This window comes from Typha angustifolia, chromosome 6 (genome assembly GCF_048772165.1).
Source record: "Typha angustifolia cultivar Huaian chromosome 6, ASM4877216v1, whole genome shotgun sequence".
Lineage (NCBI taxonomy): Eukaryota > Viridiplantae > Streptophyta > Magnoliopsida > Poales > Typhaceae > Typha > Typha angustifolia.
This window is the reverse complement of record NC_133244.1, coordinates 9830843-9850620: the sequence shown is the minus strand read 5'-3', so window position 1 is coordinate 9850620 and position 19778 is coordinate 9830843. Positions and strand designations below refer to the sequence as shown.

At 34.8% G+C, this 19778-nt stretch overlaps 1 protein-coding gene across 4 annotated transcripts in view; it reads left to right on the top strand.

Moving 5' to 3' along the window:
- Positions 1 to 19778, top strand: part of LOC140760921 (BEACH domain-containing protein B) — a 30400-nt gene that overhangs the window by 2081 nt on the left and 8541 nt on the right. For 3 of the 4 annotated variants that reach the window (XM_073098014.1, XM_073098012.1, XM_073098013.1), the window contains exons 4-32: positions 329 to 536; positions 1162 to 1338; positions 1446 to 1766; positions 2186 to 2408; positions 3415 to 3468; positions 3755 to 4186; positions 4600 to 4924; positions 6653 to 7114; positions 7207 to 7365; positions 7491 to 7640; positions 8060 to 8215; positions 8410 to 8451; positions 8551 to 8895; positions 10469 to 10642; positions 11770 to 11930; positions 12049 to 12358; positions 12477 to 12906; positions 13003 to 13339; positions 13444 to 13632; positions 14473 to 14728; positions 14859 to 15065; positions 15142 to 15363; positions 15457 to 15633; positions 15799 to 15920; positions 17405 to 17866; positions 17999 to 18212; positions 18607 to 18828; positions 18923 to 19387; positions 19463 to 19765. In XM_073098014.1, coding sequence (XP_072954115.1) covers positions 329 to 536; positions 1162 to 1338; positions 1446 to 1766; positions 2186 to 2408; positions 3415 to 3468; positions 3755 to 4186; positions 4600 to 4924; positions 6653 to 7114; positions 7207 to 7365; positions 7491 to 7640; positions 8060 to 8215; positions 8410 to 8451; positions 8551 to 8895; positions 10469 to 10642; positions 11770 to 11930; positions 12049 to 12358; positions 12477 to 12906; positions 13003 to 13339; positions 13444 to 13632; positions 14473 to 14728; positions 14859 to 15065; positions 15142 to 15363; positions 15457 to 15633; positions 15799 to 15920; positions 17405 to 17866; positions 17999 to 18212; positions 18607 to 18828; positions 18923 to 19387; positions 19463 to 19765 — 7305 coding nt within the window. The remainder of the gene's footprint in view (positions 1 to 328; positions 537 to 1161; positions 1339 to 1445; positions 1767 to 2185; positions 2409 to 3414; positions 3469 to 3754; positions 4187 to 4599; positions 4925 to 6652; positions 7115 to 7206; positions 7366 to 7490; positions 7641 to 8059; positions 8216 to 8409; positions 8452 to 8550; positions 8896 to 10468; positions 10643 to 11769; positions 11931 to 12048; positions 12359 to 12476; positions 12907 to 13002; positions 13340 to 13443; positions 13633 to 14472; positions 14729 to 14858; positions 15066 to 15141; positions 15364 to 15456; positions 15634 to 15798; positions 15921 to 17404; positions 17867 to 17998; positions 18213 to 18606; positions 18829 to 18922; positions 19388 to 19462; positions 19766 to 19778) is intronic. The other variant, XM_073098015.1, reaches the window with a different exon arrangement.

Below are 19778 nucleotides of genomic sequence, written 5' to 3'. Positions count from 1 at the left end.
AAATACGCCCTTTTTTTTGTCTTTTCATGGCGAGAATAGAACCTATAATTTTCTCTGCAGTTGTTCACTTCTTTGTAGTCTGTCAATCACAATCATATAGGGCCTATAATCTTGTCAGCAATTTATTGCTTCTTACGGTTGATTTCATTCTGAGTTTCTACATGTAGCCAAATGCAATAAAGCTTTTCCTTGATTTTTGAAAATCTGCAAAGCAATAATTGTTCTTCTATTTCTTCAGGATAGTACTCAATTCTTTGAACATATTTAAAGTATTGTTGAGTCCTTGTTTCATTAATTCTTATTCCTTTCTTGGTTACTTATTTTTTAGATAGAAAAGAGGAAATTGTTGCAAGTTTTTCTCCTACACTTTGTACAAACATACGAAAACTGGGAACCACAGCATAATGGCCAGTTAACATCAGAGCAAGCATCAAGATCTGAAGATATACTTATAGGATGCTCTTTGGGGCATCCTTCGGAAGTTATTCTTATTCTAGTACAGGAGATTGCTCGAATATCTTCCATTGTTAGTGAGTGTAAGTGAATCTTATTATTTGTATCCATCTCTTGGAGATATATATCTTCATTTTCATCTAATTATTAACATCCTGAATTTGTTCAAAGTCCAATATTGTTACAAGCCATTTTGGAATCAAAAGTCAGCTTTAACATTCTAAATTTCTCTTCTGGTTTAGGAGCTAGTTAGCCATACTAATATTATTTTTGTTGGCATTTCCCTTATGATAAGTCAGCTGCATATGATTAACTCTTTCTGTGCCTCCTATGGAGGTAATATGAGGACTCATTACTTGATTGATTCTTAGAATAATATTGTATCTTTATGGTTGTATACTTGTATGTTTGAATTGTGCATCTGAATATATTGCGCAGGATATTTAGTGCATATGTATATTCTCTGTCTAGCAAATTCTTCATTAAGCAAATACATGTGCACATTTAGAGCCCATGATAGCATTTCCCTGAAGAAGTATGTGTCTTTGCCCTTTGGAGCCATGCCATCTTTTATGTGTAGTCATTCATAAAAAATCTAAGACCAACCTTGTATCTATAGTTTAGATTTCCCCTATATTTGATGGCCATAGTGCAGTAGTGCTAATATATCTAAGAGAATCTCTCTTATTCTCTTTATGTTTCAATTAGGGGGAAATAATGCTGCAGAATTCAGTGCTGACCTTTCAGAACAATCAATGTATTTGGAACTGAATGCAGGAGGATTGTATGTTTTGAAATGCTTAATGATCGTAACTCGTTCAATGCACAATTGTAGAGTGTTTAGCTATTATGGAGGTATGCAGAAGGTCACTGCTCTTTTAAAAGGTAACAACACTATCAGTTTCTGCATGCTTTCTGACTGGTTATCAATATGCTAATGCCTGTATATCTGTATTAGTGCAGAATGTCTAACTGCTGTTTATTCTATTCAGCTGCAGTTGTACAGCTCAAGACCTTGACCAGTTCACTTGCTGTCGATGAACAATTATCGAGTTCTAGTGTAGAGAAGACTATGATCATGCAAAAGATACTTGTATATGTTGTTTCAATAATTTCTACGTTCATGGATTTGAATCCAATTGCAACCAAAGATTCTCAGTTTATAGATACTGCTAATCAGCTATCTTCAAAGAACAATCTGAATGAAGCTCCTCCTAGCAGGCTAAAGAGAACAATTCCTGATATGGTTCTTTCTTGGCAGCAAAAGGCAGTTATATTAGTTATGGAAGCAGGTGGTGTTAACTGGTTAGTAGGTAAGGTAGGCCCTTCCCAAGTTTATACATAGAATTTCACATTTAATATGGATGTCTGTCTGTATGATGCACAAAAAAAAAAAAAAAGTGAAACGTTGTTATACAGCAGCATTTGTTCTTCTTCTAAGAGAAGCAAATCTTACTTCACTATGATAGGATTGAAAGTTCGCTTTTGGTTCTACTTTATTTGTAGATATAGCATTCCATGATTTACATCCAGAGTTTCCAATGGCGTGATATTAACTTGATGATGCATTGGATGGTCTCTGTAAGAACTTGCATATGTAAGGTTCATTATGAGCACCTAAGGATGTAATATTTGACAAGCATTATTATTCTGAGCATATTACTATCTTACTACTTTCCGCATCAATTGCAATGTGGTTATCTTTCTCCTAAAGCTACACATTTTGTTCCAGAGCTTTTACGGGTCATTCGAAGACTTCATTTGAAAGAACAATGGACTGACTTATCGCTCCATTATATCACTCTGGGTGCTCTAAGATCAGTTCTATCTGAAAATACTCGGGCACAGAATCATTTCAGAAGCATTGGAGGACTTGAAGTTTTGTTGGATGGATTAGGAATTCCATCAAGCAAATTTTCAATTTCAAAGCATTCAGTTGTCTCGGGTGATGAAAGGTAGCCTCCCTAGTTTCTGTTATATAGTGGCATCATTTCAAATTTAGTAAAATTTATATAATTTGTCTCTTTTCCAGTTGCAGACAGATTTTGTCTGGCTAGTATGCAATGTATGATATTGATAATTATTATTGTTATTACTTATTATCTCTATATCAGTTATAATTTGTCTCTTTTCCAGTTGGTTTTGATGGTTGTTTGTGGTTTGCATTTCAATGACTTCTTCTACATGTTATTGTCTAAATGGTATTGAATCTTCTGCCGGATTGTTATAGTGATTTCTGATAATTAACCTCCAGTGGCACATCTATCGACATTCAAAATCTATTTGTGTTGTTTTAATTGAAACTGCTCCTTGGACAACCAAGTCATATTGTTTGATAGATGCTGCCAGTTGCATGCCAGAATAAAGGAGGTGGTTTGATTTTGGAAGCAGGAGAATTTAATACTTTCTTAAGATATTAGGAATAAATACTTACTGATACTCATGATCTTACACGATGAATTGACATGTTCTTGTGTCAAAATTTAAATATCATTGGTGATATTTCATCATTTAATCTTAAAGATGTACTTCCAATTTCCTTTAGACGCCTTGCTTTCTATGAACACCTCATCACTGAATGATGAACTTAACCTCCGACAATGAGAAAACACTAAGGTGCAAAAAGTGTATTTCTACAATTGTTGACTCTGCAGGTGACAATATTACTGCATAAATATTTATTTTCACAGATAAAATTTTGTATAAATTTCCTTCTCTGCATATTGTTCTGTTAGGAAATCTAATTGCAATAGTTTTGAGATTTTTTACCATATTTGTTGTACTGTTTCTACATAGTGATAATGCAGTTCTTTTCTTCTTCTTTTTTTACTTGTTCATTCATTAATATTAGAACAGTTGGTTAGGTTTGGTAAATTGACAGAATAAGAGCTTTAGTTGGGTCCTACAGATTCTTTCTGCTCCGTGTGCTATATGTACTAAAACAATGAATTCTTTTTACAGAAGTGAAATTCTTCAGCTTCAGATTCTCTCATTGGAAGTCTTACGGGAGTCTTTGTATCCTAAATTGGACTTGCCTTTTGACTAGAATTTGAATTGCAGTTAGATCTTCATTATTGTTTGTGATCGTACTATTCTCTTCGTAAATAATATCTCTTTGCATCCTCAAAGTGGTAACTTTTGGTCAAAAGGTAATTTATTCCAGATTATCTTTTGATCTATGCAAACAATGGACTTGATAAGATTTTGTCGCTATCCTAAAGGAGGTCAGATATTTCCAGTTAAATTTGTTTCCATATGATTGTTAAACAATCCATGTTGGGTCCCTTAACTACTGCTTCAGGTTTGGTAATATGAATAATTTACAGTTTCTCTGTGAAAATGGACGGATACAAAAGTTTGCCAACAACATATGCTGGCCTGCCTTCATCTTTCAGGAGTTTCATCGGCAACAGATGAACATTTCCGACTCTCAAGCAATCAGTTCAAGGTCCAACAAAGACGGGGCTGAAAAGCCAAGTACAGCTGAGCCCATTCCAAATTTAACTGGATGGAATGAGTACTCTGTGAATTTGAGTAGAGCACTTTGTTCATTCCTTCTCTGTCCTGAAGATATCAAATTCCATCATGGCAAAGAACCTATTAGTCAAAGTTTTCAACCTGTCTCGGTAGCTTACTGGGAGCTTTCTGTGAGATGGGTCATAAAGGTTCTTCTAACCATCTTCCCATGCATCAAGGCCTGTGCTAATGAAAGTGAATTACCAAATCATATAAGGTGATATATGTTTTTAAGGAATAGTGATCTTTTCTTTTTATTTTTTCTGATGACATTAGAATTATGCCTGTTATTCCAACTGTAGATTTTATTTCTTTATGGAACTTCTCAGTTCGTGTCAGGTATTGCTTTTTAGTGAATATATTAAAGGTAAAATGTTGTGTTCATTAAACAAGGCAAACTTTCTTATGTTTCACTTCTAGCTATTTCTCACTTCAATGAGGATTTCATAATAGTTCTTTTTACTGGTCTATAGACATTGTTGTCTGAGTAGATTATTGTAATCAATGAACTAGAATAATTGCTACATCTAGTTGACTTTTATTTTATAGTTTGTGTCAGTTTTGGTTTTACCCCTTCCTGATCCCAGTAATTCTTAAGTCTTCATATTGTTTAGTATTATTTTGCTGCAGGATTTTAGCTAGTACTTTGCAGCACTACAGCCTTTGTGCATTCAGAAAGGTCCTTGTTTCTGCACCAGCTCTGATTAAAGTCTTTCGAGAGGAGGGAGTATGGGACCTAATTTTCTCAGAGAAATTCTTCTATTTTGGGCCATCTTTACAAGAACTTCGTTTTGAGTGTAATACAGATAAACAGACTCTAATGAATTTGGATCAGCCTTCTAACTCTGAGAGCTCCACAGATGAGGCCAAACAAGTTGACGTTGATATCCTTCAAGTGGAAGCAATATCTTTTTTGGAATTTTCTGCAACGCTAAATGGAAATGAAAGTAACTTGGTAATTACATTATCATTTGTTTCTCATTTATGTATTAGTTTCTATATACACTAGCTATTGCTTAATAATGCTCTGGTTGAAGTAAGCAAAGGGTTAGATGCTCTTGTGCTAGATGACTTATTCGTAGAATCTTTAATGTATCGTGTACAACAATGACTGTGCAAATGGCACGTGTCGTGCCATGCCACTATTAGCACGGCACGCCTCGGCACTCCCCACTGTGCCAGTGGCACACTGTTATGTGCCACTGACATGCATTTATAATATTTTTAATAAACTTTTTAGGATATCTAAAGATATTATTGGGTCTTTGATATGGCAATCTTTAGTTTTTGGTTTACATATATCTATTAAAAGTTTAAAACTTTTATTATAATGCTTTATCTTTAGATTGCTTTCGTAAATGATCTATTTTAGAAAAAAATTGAGATTATTTGTATTCTTCGAAAACCCCCGCCCACATCTTTATTTAATATTTCTTGACCTACTATTGGCCAAATTACCTAAGCATTAGGTCCAATATGAGTAGGATCATAGGTAGATCTTTGCATACTAGGCAAGATGATAGCAAGTTGCAAATTCTATCTCGATAGGACATGTATTTCTATTACTATGAAATTAATAAATGAAAATAAACTAGTTAATGATAGGGTTACCATTATCCTCAAAGATAAAGCAACAATTAAATATAAATATTATTCAACACATACTATGATTAAAGACATTTATTAAAACTAATATTAATGATTGAACACACTATAATATAATTGAATACTTCATAATATAATTGAAGATATAATATTAATTAATAATAGTTTAATAATTAAAATTAATATCTAGTTGAACGTAAAATAACGAGGAGGATCAAAGATTTTATTTGTCGGCACAAAAATAACACAAGAATGTCGTATTAAATACTGTCAATATTCTTCAAAACCCATTCAGTGATTGTATTACTTATTGTAACGTTTCACATAGTCTTCATATAAATAAAAATCTTATAATTCTTCTATAATATAATATGAGTATTGAACATACACATAAATGAATGTCACTGGATAGACACAGATATACCATAAGCATATGTAGATTGTGGATATAGAGTAAAATAAGGGTGTTCTGGCTATGGTAGGTGTGATTGATATGATGGTAACTATAATGCACTCATATTGTCGTGTGAGTCCTTTGTAAAAATAATATCTCTCTGAGAAGGTTGTGTAACAAAAACGTATGTCTTATCTCTATCATCATTGCATTAGACTGAATCTCATTATTATCATTGTCACCATTATATAAACTCAAGTCTTTTGTAAAAACAATACCTCTCTGAGAAGGTTGTGTAACAGGAACGTATGTCTCATCTCCATCATCACTGCACTAGATTGAGTCTTGTTATTATCACTATCATCATCATCATTATCATCTCTCATCTCATTATTATCAATTTTATCTTAGTCTTCTAAATGATCAACTAATCAGTTGATTTGATAATGATTAATAAAAATAAGAAAATTAAAAAAAAGCTCCACATGGCACAATGACCGGCACGCACGCATGCCGATCGGCGCAAGTTGGCACATGCCAAGTGCTGTGCCATTACTAGCACAGCAAGTGCCGGTTGGCATCGTATATACTTTTAAAAAGCAACCTTTTATGATGACAAAATTATGAGTGGCTAGCAGCTTGATGTTTTTCCTATTTTGGGTAAATTTCTTTCCATGTTTGCAGCCAGAATGCTCCGTGCTACTAAATATGCTTGAGCAGTCTTCTTGTAATCCTGAAGTGACCAGTATTCTTTTGAAGAGTCTGCATTGCATTCTGCAACTTGCTACTGAGCAAAGTCTAGCTTCATTTAAATCATTGGATGCAATTGCTCGAGTGCTGAAGGTCACATGCATTCAGGCTCAAGAATTGAGAAAGTTGAGTTATTTTGATCCTCATCCCGAGGATGACTTAAGTGAAGAAGGGTCTCAAATGAAGAATGTTCAGATGGCTTCTTCAGTGGCAGCTAAGAAGTGGCTCATATGCATGGAATCATCCTTCGGACTTTTAAAGGAATACATCTTGATGGCTGAAAATGGGAAAAGTTTAATTTTACACAATGTCAGCTGTATTGAGTGCTTATTTGATTTATTTTGGGAAGAAAATCTCCAAAAACATGTGCTGGAGCAAATTCTTGAACTATTCAAGGTAAAAAAGGATGTCATTTTTAATTTTCCCCAATGGTTTTCTTCATTACTGTTATTAGAAACTAAAATGTGTCCTTGTTTGATTATTTCTAGTTCCCTCCATCATCTGCTGAAGATCATGCAGCAAAGTTACAGCTATGCTCCAAATATCTAGAAACTTTTACTCGTGCCAAGGAAAGGGAAAAGCACTTTGCCGAATTGTCAATTCATCTACTGGTTAGCATGAGAGAGATCATTGCAATTGATCAACTGGTAAGTCTTCTCGTATGGACTTGAGAATGTCTTAATTTTTATAATTGCATAGTACAAATTTGAGCATAATATATTAAGTGACTGTTAGATGATATGCTCCATTTAACTATTTTATATTTGATCAGTACTATCAAACTTTGTTTCGCAATGCGGAGTGCTTTTTACATATCGTCTCTTTGTTGAACGGGACTTTCGATGAGATAATTGGGGAGAAGTTGGTCCTTAATGTTCTTCAGACTTTGACTTTATTGCTTACTGGAAATGATGACTCTAAGGTACTTCCTCTTCCCAAGCTTGTCAAGTATTTCTTAACTCTAAAACTGTTACTCCTAGAGTCCTACTTCATATAAGCGACATGGGTTTGTTGCAATGTATCATTTGAAATGGCAAATCTATTTTGTTCTTATTTTTTTAGTTGTGGTGGATGGTAAGGCTGGAGCTGTTTAAACTATGTATCATCGCTGCTGATTATCCAAATTTTGGTTTTCTTTTTCAACGGACACTTTTGGAAAGTTGTTGACACTTGAGGACTCTCTTATAGACTTCCAATTATTAATGTTTTATTTATTCCTGATTCGTTTTTTCTTGTAAGGGTCCTGTATATCATTCATCTGGTTATCAGGACACTTAACACCCATGTCGTATATCCAAGTAATTTGTACACTGACATCTAATTATAATTTGTTTACTATAGGCTGCCTTTAGATCACTTGCTGGTGTGGGTTATCAGACGCTGCAGAGTTTGCTTTTGGAATTCTGTAAATGGGTACCAAGTGAGAGACTTTTGAATGCTCTTCTTGACTTGCTTGTGGATGGAAAATTTGAGATGAAAGAGAAAACTGTAATTAAGGTTGGTAATTGGTGGACAAGCTTTTCCATATAACTCATGATGTATTTCTATTGACATCCATGTTGTTCCTTCAATATTTACAATCTCTAGCCTGTTATGCTTGTTATACTACAGTAGACAAGTGCTAAACATTTTGGATATCTTGTCATCAATAGCTCTGATACATCCTTTTAACATTATCCATTCTTGTTCAGAATGAAGATGTCATTATGCCCTTTCTTAATGTTATGCAAAAGGTTAGCATACCCTACATTCCTCATCCCTTTCTCTCTTGTCTCTCTTGTATTTTAGTCATGAGTATGCTTTTTGTGATATCAACAAGTTCTGTTTGGCAGAGTGGCATATCACTTCAGCATTATGGACTTGATATCTTACAGAAGTTGCTAAAGGATTCGATAACAAATAGAACATTGTGTTCCAGAGCAGGGATCCTTAATTTTCTTCTTGATTGGTTTACCATAGAAGAAAGAGATGATATGATTTCAAAAATTGCTCAGTTAATTCAGATTGTTGGTGGACATAGTATATCTGGCAAGGACATTCGGAAAATTTTTGCTCTTCTCCGCAGTGACAAGAATGGTTCTAAACAAAATCACAGCTCATTGCTTTTGACAAGTGTGAGTCATATGCTCAAGGAGAAAGGACCTGAAGCCTTCTTCGAGTTCAGTGGATGTGATTCCGTATGTCCTAGTCATCATACTTCTTTTCTCATTATTTTTTTAGATCAACTGTGGCAATTTCTTATGTAGTTACCCTGACTGGATTTTAGTGTATTTTAGTAAGATATATAGACATTATTGCCTTGCTTTGTCAAGTTTTTAGTCAACATCATTAGTCACACTTGTGAAATGAGAAATCGTTGGCCTCTCAATACCTCCTCTGGTAGGCTTTTGTGGTATTTCTTGGCACATAAAAAGTCTTATCATCTACATCATTTTACATGTTAACTTCGAGGCTAAAACCTTAGTTTCTTGTCCTATCTAAAATTGATTCAAGCAATGATTTTTTTACCAGAGGCATGGGGCAGGTTGACCTTAGCCCGGCATGACAAGTATTGCAGCATATACTGTGTTGAGCTGGTGTATTGTTGGTACACTATCTGACCTTAGTATGTCGAAAACAATTTTAAACCTATTTACGGCTTCAAAATATGTTCTATGCTATGTAAAAGTTTTTTGGCACTTGATATTAGTGTAACATGCAATTTGTTATATAAGTGATATATCTACTCGAATCATACACCAATCAGATTCTAATTTGATGATTTCCCCATCTTCTATGGGATTTTTAAGTCAGGGAAATAACTTGGGAAAATTGAAATATTCCTTTGATTCCTAAAGTTGGAGTGTAGTTTATATGAATCGCACAAAAAAGCAAAGGGGTATTGAAATGGATGAAAGAGACCCTAAATTGGGGCTCAGAGCAATCTTTTTATTGTGATGTAATAATTGTTTTAGGGGAAATCTTAAAAAAACCTCCGACATTATGGACCTTTTATGATTCAAACCCGACCTTCTCTTTTCTTTTTTCTTTTTTCTAAAAGAGCCCATCTTTTATAGGAAAATGTGTTATTAACACCCTAATATTACCATCATAGCGCCGCACCCTATTATCATATAAAAAATTAAGTAACCATATTTCTGAAATTATCAAATACCATTGCTGAGAAAACAATTATAATACCTATTGACATAGGAATAATTTGAAATAGAAAATCTAAAAGTTAGTAAGGCAGAATTGATACAAAAATGGTTTTATATGAACTCATTACAGGGATTGCTGAGGGTAATTTAGAAAATCTTAATAGTATCACCTTGAGTAAGATCAGACATTCATTCTGGGTTCTTATATGTTAAGGTGAGATGAGTTAAAATTAACCCAACATGTTGAATTGGATATTTTTATTATAAAAAGCATGCACTTTTTTGAAAAAAGGAAAACGATAAGGTAGGGTTCAAACCAAAATAATCCATAGGTTCTCTTTTGTTGCAAATTTCCCTTATTTTAGTGAATTGAGTATCTATCATGTGTTCATTTACTTGCAGTTTTCTTAAGTATAATTGAAGATCCACTAAATGTGATACCTTCTAAAGGAATTGTATGTTGCAGTGTCTATCATCATTTTCCTTTTGAAGTTGTTAAATATATAACTATTTACCATCCTGATTTTACTTGCTTTGTGATGCTTCTGGTGATTGCTAGCCAGAATTTCCTTCTCCTGCAATCAGTAGCTAACTCTTTGTCCCTTGACAGGGAATTGTAATAAAAACACCTGTGCAATGGCCATACAATAAGGGATTCTCCTTTTCGTGTTGGCTAAGGGTAGAAAACTTTCCTGAGAATGGCATAATGGGCCTTTTTTCATTTTTCACAGACAATGGAAGAGGATGCTTGGCAATGCTTGGCAGAGGCAAACTAATTTTCGAAGTAAGTTGTTTTGTCTACCTAATTTTGAATCTTATAGATTAGTTAGTAGAGATTTGAAAGCTCATGAAATAGATTGCAGAGCACTAAGGCTTTGTCTTTGTTATTCTTGGTATCTTTCATTGAAACAACATGGAAGGTCACAAATTTCAGGTTATGTTTGGAAACTAAAGGAACTAATAAAAGAATATGAATGACACATGTTTTCTTAGATAATTCTCACAAACTATTGAAGATATTTTTCCTTTTATTCATTGTATTTTGTAAAATCAAGCAAGCAACTTATGAAAGGCAGTCCTCAATTCAATTGTCACATGTTTTACAACTGTTTGATCTGCAAACCTTTTTTTTCCAATTTTAGGTTCTCATTAATTGCTGGAGCTTAGAAGACTTTTTTTTTCTAAAATGGTGTATATATGTTAAGGGGGTCTGCTGGTTCTAAATAGTAAATATCCCCTCTTGTTCTCTTTATGTTCATTGGTTTTATAACTTCTGTAGTAAGCCCCTTTCTTCCCTTGTATTCTCCTTGTGAAGAATTCAACATCAGCTTCTTGAAGCTTGTGTCCTTCGGTTGCTTGGTTATAATTTTATAAATAATTGTCCATTTCTTTTGTGGAGCCTGCCCAACTATGTGTTGTACTCTAACTGACTCTATGTTGGGACTTGGGGAGAAGGTTTAGGTGATGATCACTATGATTTTTCTTGTTGATCAGAGATTCTGAGCAATTTGTAGTTTTGTACATCCTTATATAATATTGATTCTTGAGCACTGGATTATATAACTCATCAGATATTTCTGGAGCTGAAGTCTAACAAAATCACAAGCTGATTTTCTTACATTTCCTAGGCTTTTGTGTTCCACAGGCCATTTCACAGCTCATCATGTCCCTCATGTCTGACGGAGATGTGTATATGTGATTATTTATATTTTGCATTTAAAAGTTTGTATGTTTCTAGCAATTTATCCGTCAATCTTTTTATGTTATAATAAGAAAGGAACATAGGCATTCCATTTTACGGTGCAGATTTGGATTTTATAGGTTCCATTTCCATACATCGAAGGCTCTAAAAGCCTATTACTTGATTACCATCTCTTGAGCTCACATCTTTTTCTTTTTTCCTCTATTCAGTCTATCAACCAAAAACTTCAGTGTGTTTTATTACCTCTCGACCTTCTCCCAAAGCAATGGCATTTCCTTTGTGTTACTCATAGCATAGGGAGAGCATTCTCTGGAGGTAGTCAACTCAGGTGCTATATTGATGGTAATCTGGTATCATCTGAAAAATGCAGGTTGGCAGGATCCCTTTATAATGTTTTAAATTATATATATATATATATATATATAGTTATCTCATGATTCAGTATATCTCTTTTTTCATTAGAGAAACTTCCATTTGAAATGTTCCAGGTATGCAAAAGTTAGTGATGTTATGACACGCTGTACAATAGGAACAGAACTCAGTCCTATTGGTGAAGAGCCCTATTCAATTAGTTTCGAAAGGACATTTCCCTTCATTGGGCAAATGGGTCCAGTATATCTGTTCTGTGATGCCCTCTCAGTGGAGCAGATAAAGGGTATATACTACCTTGGACCAAGTTACATGTATTCATTCCTCGGTGATGGAAACCTCCTTGCTATTGATGACTCCCTGTATAATGGTATTTTAGATGCAAAAGATGGCCTTTCATCGAAGATAATTTTTGGTCTAAATGCTCAGGTTTCGCTTCCCATATTTCATTATTATTCTCTGTAATGAGGCTTCTATGACTTTGCTCAAAAGCTGAAGATGACATCAAAACTTCTTTCTTTTTATTTTATTTTCTTGTTCTTGCCAGGCAAGTGATAACAGGACCTTGTTCAGTGTACCATCATCTCTTGAAGGTTATTCTGACAAGACTATCTTTAAAGCGACAGTTATGGATGGAACAAAGTTATGCTCACGCCGCCTGCTGCAAGAGATCATTTATTGTGTTGGTGGTGTATCTGTATTTTTTCCTCTCTTGACCCAATACGACAAATCTGCAATAGATAGTGGAGAGTTTGATTGCAGGCTAGTTGAATCTACTACAAGAGACAAACTTGCAGCAGAAGTTATTGAGCTTGTTGCATCTGTTTTAGATGGGAATTTATCAAATCAACAACAGATGCATCTTCTTTCAGGGTTTTCTATTCTGGGATTTCTGTTTCAGTCTGTTCCACCTCAGCAGCTAAATATGGAAACAATTTCAGCTTTGAAATATTTGTTTGATGTTCTGAAATATTGTCGTAAGCAGCTGACTCTGCTTTCCTAATAGATCTATCATCAATATATTTTCTTGCTTAAGGCCTCTTTTTCAACTCACTATTCTTTTTTTGACTCAGGCATGTCGAAAGTTCTAATGAAAGATGCTCTTTCACGTATCTATCTGAATCCACATATCTGGGTGTATGCAAGTTATGAGGTGCAAAGAGATCTTTTTATGTTTCTAATACGTTATTTTGAGAGTGATGGAAGCTTATTGCTAGCATTGTGTGGGTTTCCTCGGATTATAGATATCATATGCCAATTTTACTGGGATAAAGCAGATTCTCGGTCTGCTGTTGGTAGCAAGCCTCTTCTGCATTCAGTAACTAAACAGGTTATTGGAGCGAGACCAAGCCTAGAAGAAGTTCGTAAGATCCGACTTCTCCTCTTGAGTCTTGCAGAAATGAGTTTAAGGTAGGTACTTTATTCCAGTAGTATGACTTTGTGAAATTCAAATTCTTGCACAACTATCAGCATCCATCATTATTTTTAATACAAGTAAGAAAATGCGTTTGCAGGCAAAAGATTTCTTCACTGGATATAAAGGTTCTTATTTCATTTTTTGAGAGAAGTCAGGATATGGCATGCATAGAGGATGTATTGCACATGGTTGTTCGTGCTCTTTCTCAAAATTCAATGCTAGCATCTTTTCTTGAGCAAGTAAATGCACTTGGGGGTTGTCACATTTTTATTAATCTTCTTCAGAGGTTAGTTGTCTTTATTCACTCGTTATTTTTTAATGAACTAGTGTCAAAAATTCTCGAAGTTCTAATGAAAGTAATGCTGATACAAATGTACAAAATTTTCTTTTGTAGAAAGAAATTAAGTACATAACAATAAGTAGAAAACCTTGTAATTGTGTACCTGAATTCTGAATAATCTGCCATTTTCAATCCACAATGATTTGACCTTATAAAATTGGCAAGCAAAATCAAACATTATCTATATTAAGATGTAGTTCAGTGCAAGTGTTATTTGAATTTTGTTTCTGCATCATAAAATATGTCTAATACTGATCTATCTCAATCCGGGATTTAGGAGGAGGATTATCTTTGGTAGCTTGACATTCAATGTTGAATTTTTTGTCAGGTTAAAAAGAAACTATGGATATAAATCCTTGTTTCGTAGAGAATTAATACATTTAGGTTATGCCCCAGTGAGACTCGTTATCTCCATTGCTCGTCAATAGCAATGAGCGAAGTATGGTTTACTATGGATTGGCAGTTGCACGTGATAGCATATAATAAAGGGGCGAGGGCTCTCCCACTTATTAGCTTATTACTATATGTTAGTTTATTTTGAACACTTTTTATGATACTTCTAATTTTTATTATTAGAAGCATATGTGCCTGTGTATGCTTTCTCATAAGGCATATGCTCTAAGTAGCTGCTTGTGTGAGTTTTGACTGCATAACTTGGGTCTTTTATTGTAAGGACACTGATTAGAATTGAATAGCCTGCATGTTACATAGTTTGTATATCTAGTTCATCCATTGTATAAAGGAAATTGTGGCTTACTATTAATTTCTTTAACCTTGTCATCATAGGGAAATGGAGCCAATCAGGCTGCTGGGTCTGCAGTTTCTTGGCAAGCTTTTAGTTGGAGTTCCATCTGAAAAACGAGGAGCAAAATTTTTCAACCTTTCTGTAGGACGATCTAAATCTCTTTCTGAAATTCAAAGAACAATGACATTGCAACTAATTTTTCCGGCAATCACTGAAAGACTGTTTAAATTTCCATTGTCTGATCACCTTTGTGCCACATTATTTGATGTTCTTCTTGGTGGTGCTAGCCCTAAACAGGTGACATACTAAAGAACTAGAAGTATATTCTCTGGCCAGATGGTTACTATAATTCTGTCTAGTTTTTTTATCTCTCCAGTTTTCAGAATATTTTATTCTGATTTTCATCACTTTAATATTTTCTATTCAGGTTCTACAAAAATGTAGTCAGTCTGATGCACAGAAGATTAAGAAAAGCAATTCTGCAGGCTTCTCTTCTCACTTTTCCCTTCCTCAGATTTTGGTCTGTATCTTTAAATATTTGCAATCTTGCACAGAAACTTCAGTGCGCGCAAAACTCTTAAGTGATCTACTTGATTTGCTAGATTCAAATTCTTCCAACATTGAAGCCCTGATGGTAATTAACTAATTACTATTACTTAAGATTTTACACATTGTAATTTTGGAAGTTAATTGATGAGGGCTTTAATCAGGATCATGGGTGGAGTTACTGGTTAGAGACATCTGTGGAGCTTGATGTTTTTAAAAGTTATGAAGTGGTGTCAGAAACCCAAGCTGGCACAACACAGCCCAATGAACTGATTCTTGTTAGAAACTTATATTCTGTGGTTCTTTGCCACTATTTGTATTCAGTAAAAGGTGGTTGGCATCAATTAGAAGAGACGATAAATTTCTTACTCTTAAAGTTTGAACAGGTAAGCAGGATTATTATACTGTTCTGCAGAGCAACTTCACGTTAATATTGGTGTAGCAATAGCCCTTTTTTTAACCATGTGCTGCATTTGCAGGGGAAATTATTAAACACCCTTTTGCTGCGGGACATCTTTGTAGATCTAGTTAATAGTCTTATGGAAATAGCTTCTGAAGAAAATATTTTCCTGTCTCAACCATGTCGAGATAATGCCCTATATCTTCTACAACTCATTGACGAATTAATAATAAATGGAAGTGGTGAAAAGCTTCTGGTAGGCAATTAACTGCATTATTTAAGGTTTTCTTTGTCATGTCAATTTCTGTCAATAGTAGTATTCTCTTGATCTTCTTTGTCTTCAATTCATACGAGGGTTCTTGTTTACATAATCATGAACCATCATACCTGCTCCAACAACAAATTTGTTGTCCCTTTGTAGTTTCCTGCCATTGGATTCTCATCAAGTTTTTCCTCTGATGGCCCACCAAAAGAAAGTCAGAATGATATCAGCTATGCTGTAATTGAAATGTTGAAAAGTGAGATTGACGATCAACCTCCAAGGTAACACTGCTTTGGATTAACATAGACCAATTCACTTTGTTGTATTAATTATCACTTGGATATGTCCACACATGATATATTTGGAGATAAACATGGTCATAATTTTGCTTGTCTTTATGAATTTTGATCATCTATTTGTTTAACTTCACCTTAAATGATTGTACGGTTATATATTGCCATGCAAAAATTGGGATGCCTACTGTTTATCGTGCTAGCTAGTGTGAGCAAGTAAACAGATCTTCTCAATATGATCAGTGACATAATATATGTATATATGTGTGTGTACCTATGTATGAGAGCTAGATTAAAAGCACTAAGTAAATATTTGAAAAAGATTTGACACTCTTGTGGCCATTGAATGTGCTTGGGGATCTAAAAGCTCATCCGCAGGTGGAGAAAAGGTGTGAGCAATTCATTTCACTTCACCTGGGGATACTCTTTTTGCAATCTTGAGGTGCAACCAATGGCTAGAATAATGATAAAATTTTCTCAACTGAGAACAAAGTTTGTTCTTCAAGTCTCTCTTTCTCATGTATGCATGTATATATGAACAAACAATGAACTTGCACATGCACGTGTGTAGCCATATATATGTGTGTGTGCACCTTTATAGGTCCGCACAGGGCGTTGGCAAATATTGTATGTATACACAATACATCTAGTGGAAAATAAGCAGTTACTAGTTACTACTATGCAGACTACATTATAGTTTGGCATAAGTTACTATATATGCATGCACCTGCACACATTCATGTGCAGACACACACACAAACTTAAAGCTACCTCAGCACTTCTATGTTTCAATTTTTTTATCTGACCTTTCTTTTTCTCCCAAGGGCTACTTGGAAGTCAGAATTTTAGAATAATTTTTATTAAGTTATAATTAACATTAAAAACTTTAGATTTTAAAATAACTCGTACACTCTATTTTCATCTTGATGCTTTTAGGAGTTCCCTTTCTAAGTTACAAGTTCTCATATTTTCTTAGGTTATATGCACATCATACTATTAAATGTCTATTTGCACCTATCTACTGCCTTTGTTGTTTCATACCCTGGTTGCTGCCTTTAGTGAGTACTTTTGAGAGTACTGCTAAATGCTAATAGGAAAGTTAATCTCAGTTGCTTAGTTAACTGTCTTTGAAATGGCAACATTGAGTAGGAAACATATTTGAGCTCCATTCATCTCACAAACAATACTAGATATGAGAATAATGATTTAGCTGTTAAATATAACCTCTCGTATGTCTATGTAACACCTGTTCACTGTGCCAATCTATGTTTACAAGTCTCTTACGTCCTTCTCTCATATGGATTCTGGATTCAGTTTAGCTGGAAATTAGGTTATCTTTTGGAGTTCCCTAGTTTAACAAAACACTGACTTACTTGAAGTTCATGATTATCATCCTTTGCCTTCATTTAATTTTCACTTTGAGCATCTATTATCACATATGGCTATTGTTATATCAAATCTTGCAATTTCAGATTTCTTAGGCACCTTAATTGTTTTGCTGATGAAGACAATATAATGCAAGAGGAGTGGTGGGATTTATATGATAAAATATGGATACTTATTGGTGAAGTGAATGGGAAAGGACTGAACAAGAATATACCCAAAAACTCAACTATTGGGGGTCCATCTTTCGGCCAAAGAGCACGTGGGTTGGTGGAGTCTCTGAATATTCCTGCCGCAGAAATGGCTGCTGTAGTTGTGTCTGGAGGACTTGGCAATGCATTGGGTGGAAAAGTGAACAAAAATGTTGATAAAGCTATGATGTTGAGAGGAGAGAGGTGTCCAAGAGTTATCCTCCATCTTGTAATCCTATATCTTTGCAAAGCTAGTTTGGAAAGTGCATCTAGATGTGTTCAGCAGTTCATTTCATTGCTTCCTTCTCTCCTTACATCAGATGATGACCAGAGCAAGAACAGGCTGCACTTTTTTATTTGGTATGTTTCAATGGGCATAGTAGTTTGACCTGTAACATCAGTCAAAAGATTTTTTTTTTTTTCATGAATGAGTATTGATTGATACAGAAACTCATTCTATTTCTTTCTTTCTTCAATATTATTTGGTAATAGGTCTTTACTCACAGTACGCTCACACTATGGAGTGCTAGACGATGGTGCACGTTTTCATGTTATCTCGCACTTGATTCTCGAAACTGTTATTTGTGGGAAGTCTATGCTTGCTACTAGTATCTTGGGTAGGGATGACCCTTTTGAAGGCAACAGCAACAAAAAGGAAGCTGGATTTATCCTTAACCTTATTCAAAAGGACAGGGTTCTTACCATGGTGCGTTTTACATTCTTAGCTTCTAACATGTAGGTTGACTTTTTTTCTAATTGATTATTTGGCAAGATTTGCCAGCATTTATAAGCAATATGCCAGGCAACAATGTGTTCAATGTTGCTATGGAAAAGGAGGGTATGACTCTGACACTCTGTATGAAAATAAATGCTTGCTATTGTGAATATTCAGTGAGATTTCCCTCTCATAAACAGCATCTCCAAATAATGGTGCATGCCTGGGTACCCTAGGCTTGTTCGTGCATCATCACTCCTTTTATTTTCTTTAAAGAAGAATAATTTGTTGGAAAGAGGCTAAAATACATTTGCATAGAAGAGTCTCTTATTTAATATGTTTAGCTTATACAGAGAACTGCTCTAATAGTGTATTTTGTTCTCAGGTAGTTGATGAGGCAAAGTACATGAAGAAAGTTAAGTCTGACCGCATGAAGCAGTTACAAGAACTCTGTGTCAAGCTTGATGAGCACTCTGTTGAAGAGCTAAATCAATTGCAGAGCTTTGAAGATGAGATTCGATCCTACAAAATTGCTTTTCTTTCTGCAGATGACAAGAGAAAAGCTTCTTTTCAGCTTGCTTATGATGAGGACCAACAAATTGTTGCTGTAAGTTTTAGCCTAGGTTTTTGGCCTACTATATGAATGTATCAGCTTAGATGTCTCTATCAGTTAATTCAGGTATAGTTTTAATTATCAACAGGATAAATGGGTTCACATGTTTCGTGCTCTGATTGATGAGAGGGGTCCTTGGTCTGCTAACCCTTTTCCAAACAATATTGCAAAACATTGGAAACTCGATAAAACAGAGGACAAATGGCGACGTAGACCCAAACTTAAGCGTAATTACAAGTTTGATGAACGACTATGTCATCCTCCAGCCACTAAATCTTGCAATGCAACCAAAGAACCTGTATGTGATCTAGATACTGATTTGGGCATATCTATTCCTGAGAAAATGAAGCGTTTCCTTTTAAAAGGAGTGCGTGGAATCACAGAGGAGAGGAGCTCAGGGCCAGAAGATGGCAGTGATGTGAATGACTCTTTGCTTAGTAATCCTTCAGAGAAACAGGGTTCAAAAAATGCTAGAGATTCTTCTGATCATTTGGATACTGTTCAGGATAAGAGGGAACCATCTTCTGCTACTGGGGAGAATGATTTAAGTGAGGTAACTTGTTTGTTGTTACACCACTTTCAATAGGTGTTATATAAAATTTAATTCTATTTTTTTTATATTTTCTAGGTGCACTTGTCTGTTCCTTCTGTGCTTGTAACACCAAAGAGAAAATTGGCTGGGCATTTAACGATACTGCGAAATGTTCTGCATTTTTCTGGTGAGTTTTTGGTTGAAGGAACAGGAGGATCATCTGTTTTCAATAGTTTTCTGGATAAAAAACATCTGGACTCGAAGTTTGATCAAATGGGAGGCGTTGAGAAGCAGAAGCTACATGTTAATTGTGGAAAAGAAAATGCAAATGATGGTATAGGCCCTGATGCAAATCAACCCAATAAAATTAAACGGCATCGCAGGTGGAACTTAATCAGGGTATACAGCTTCG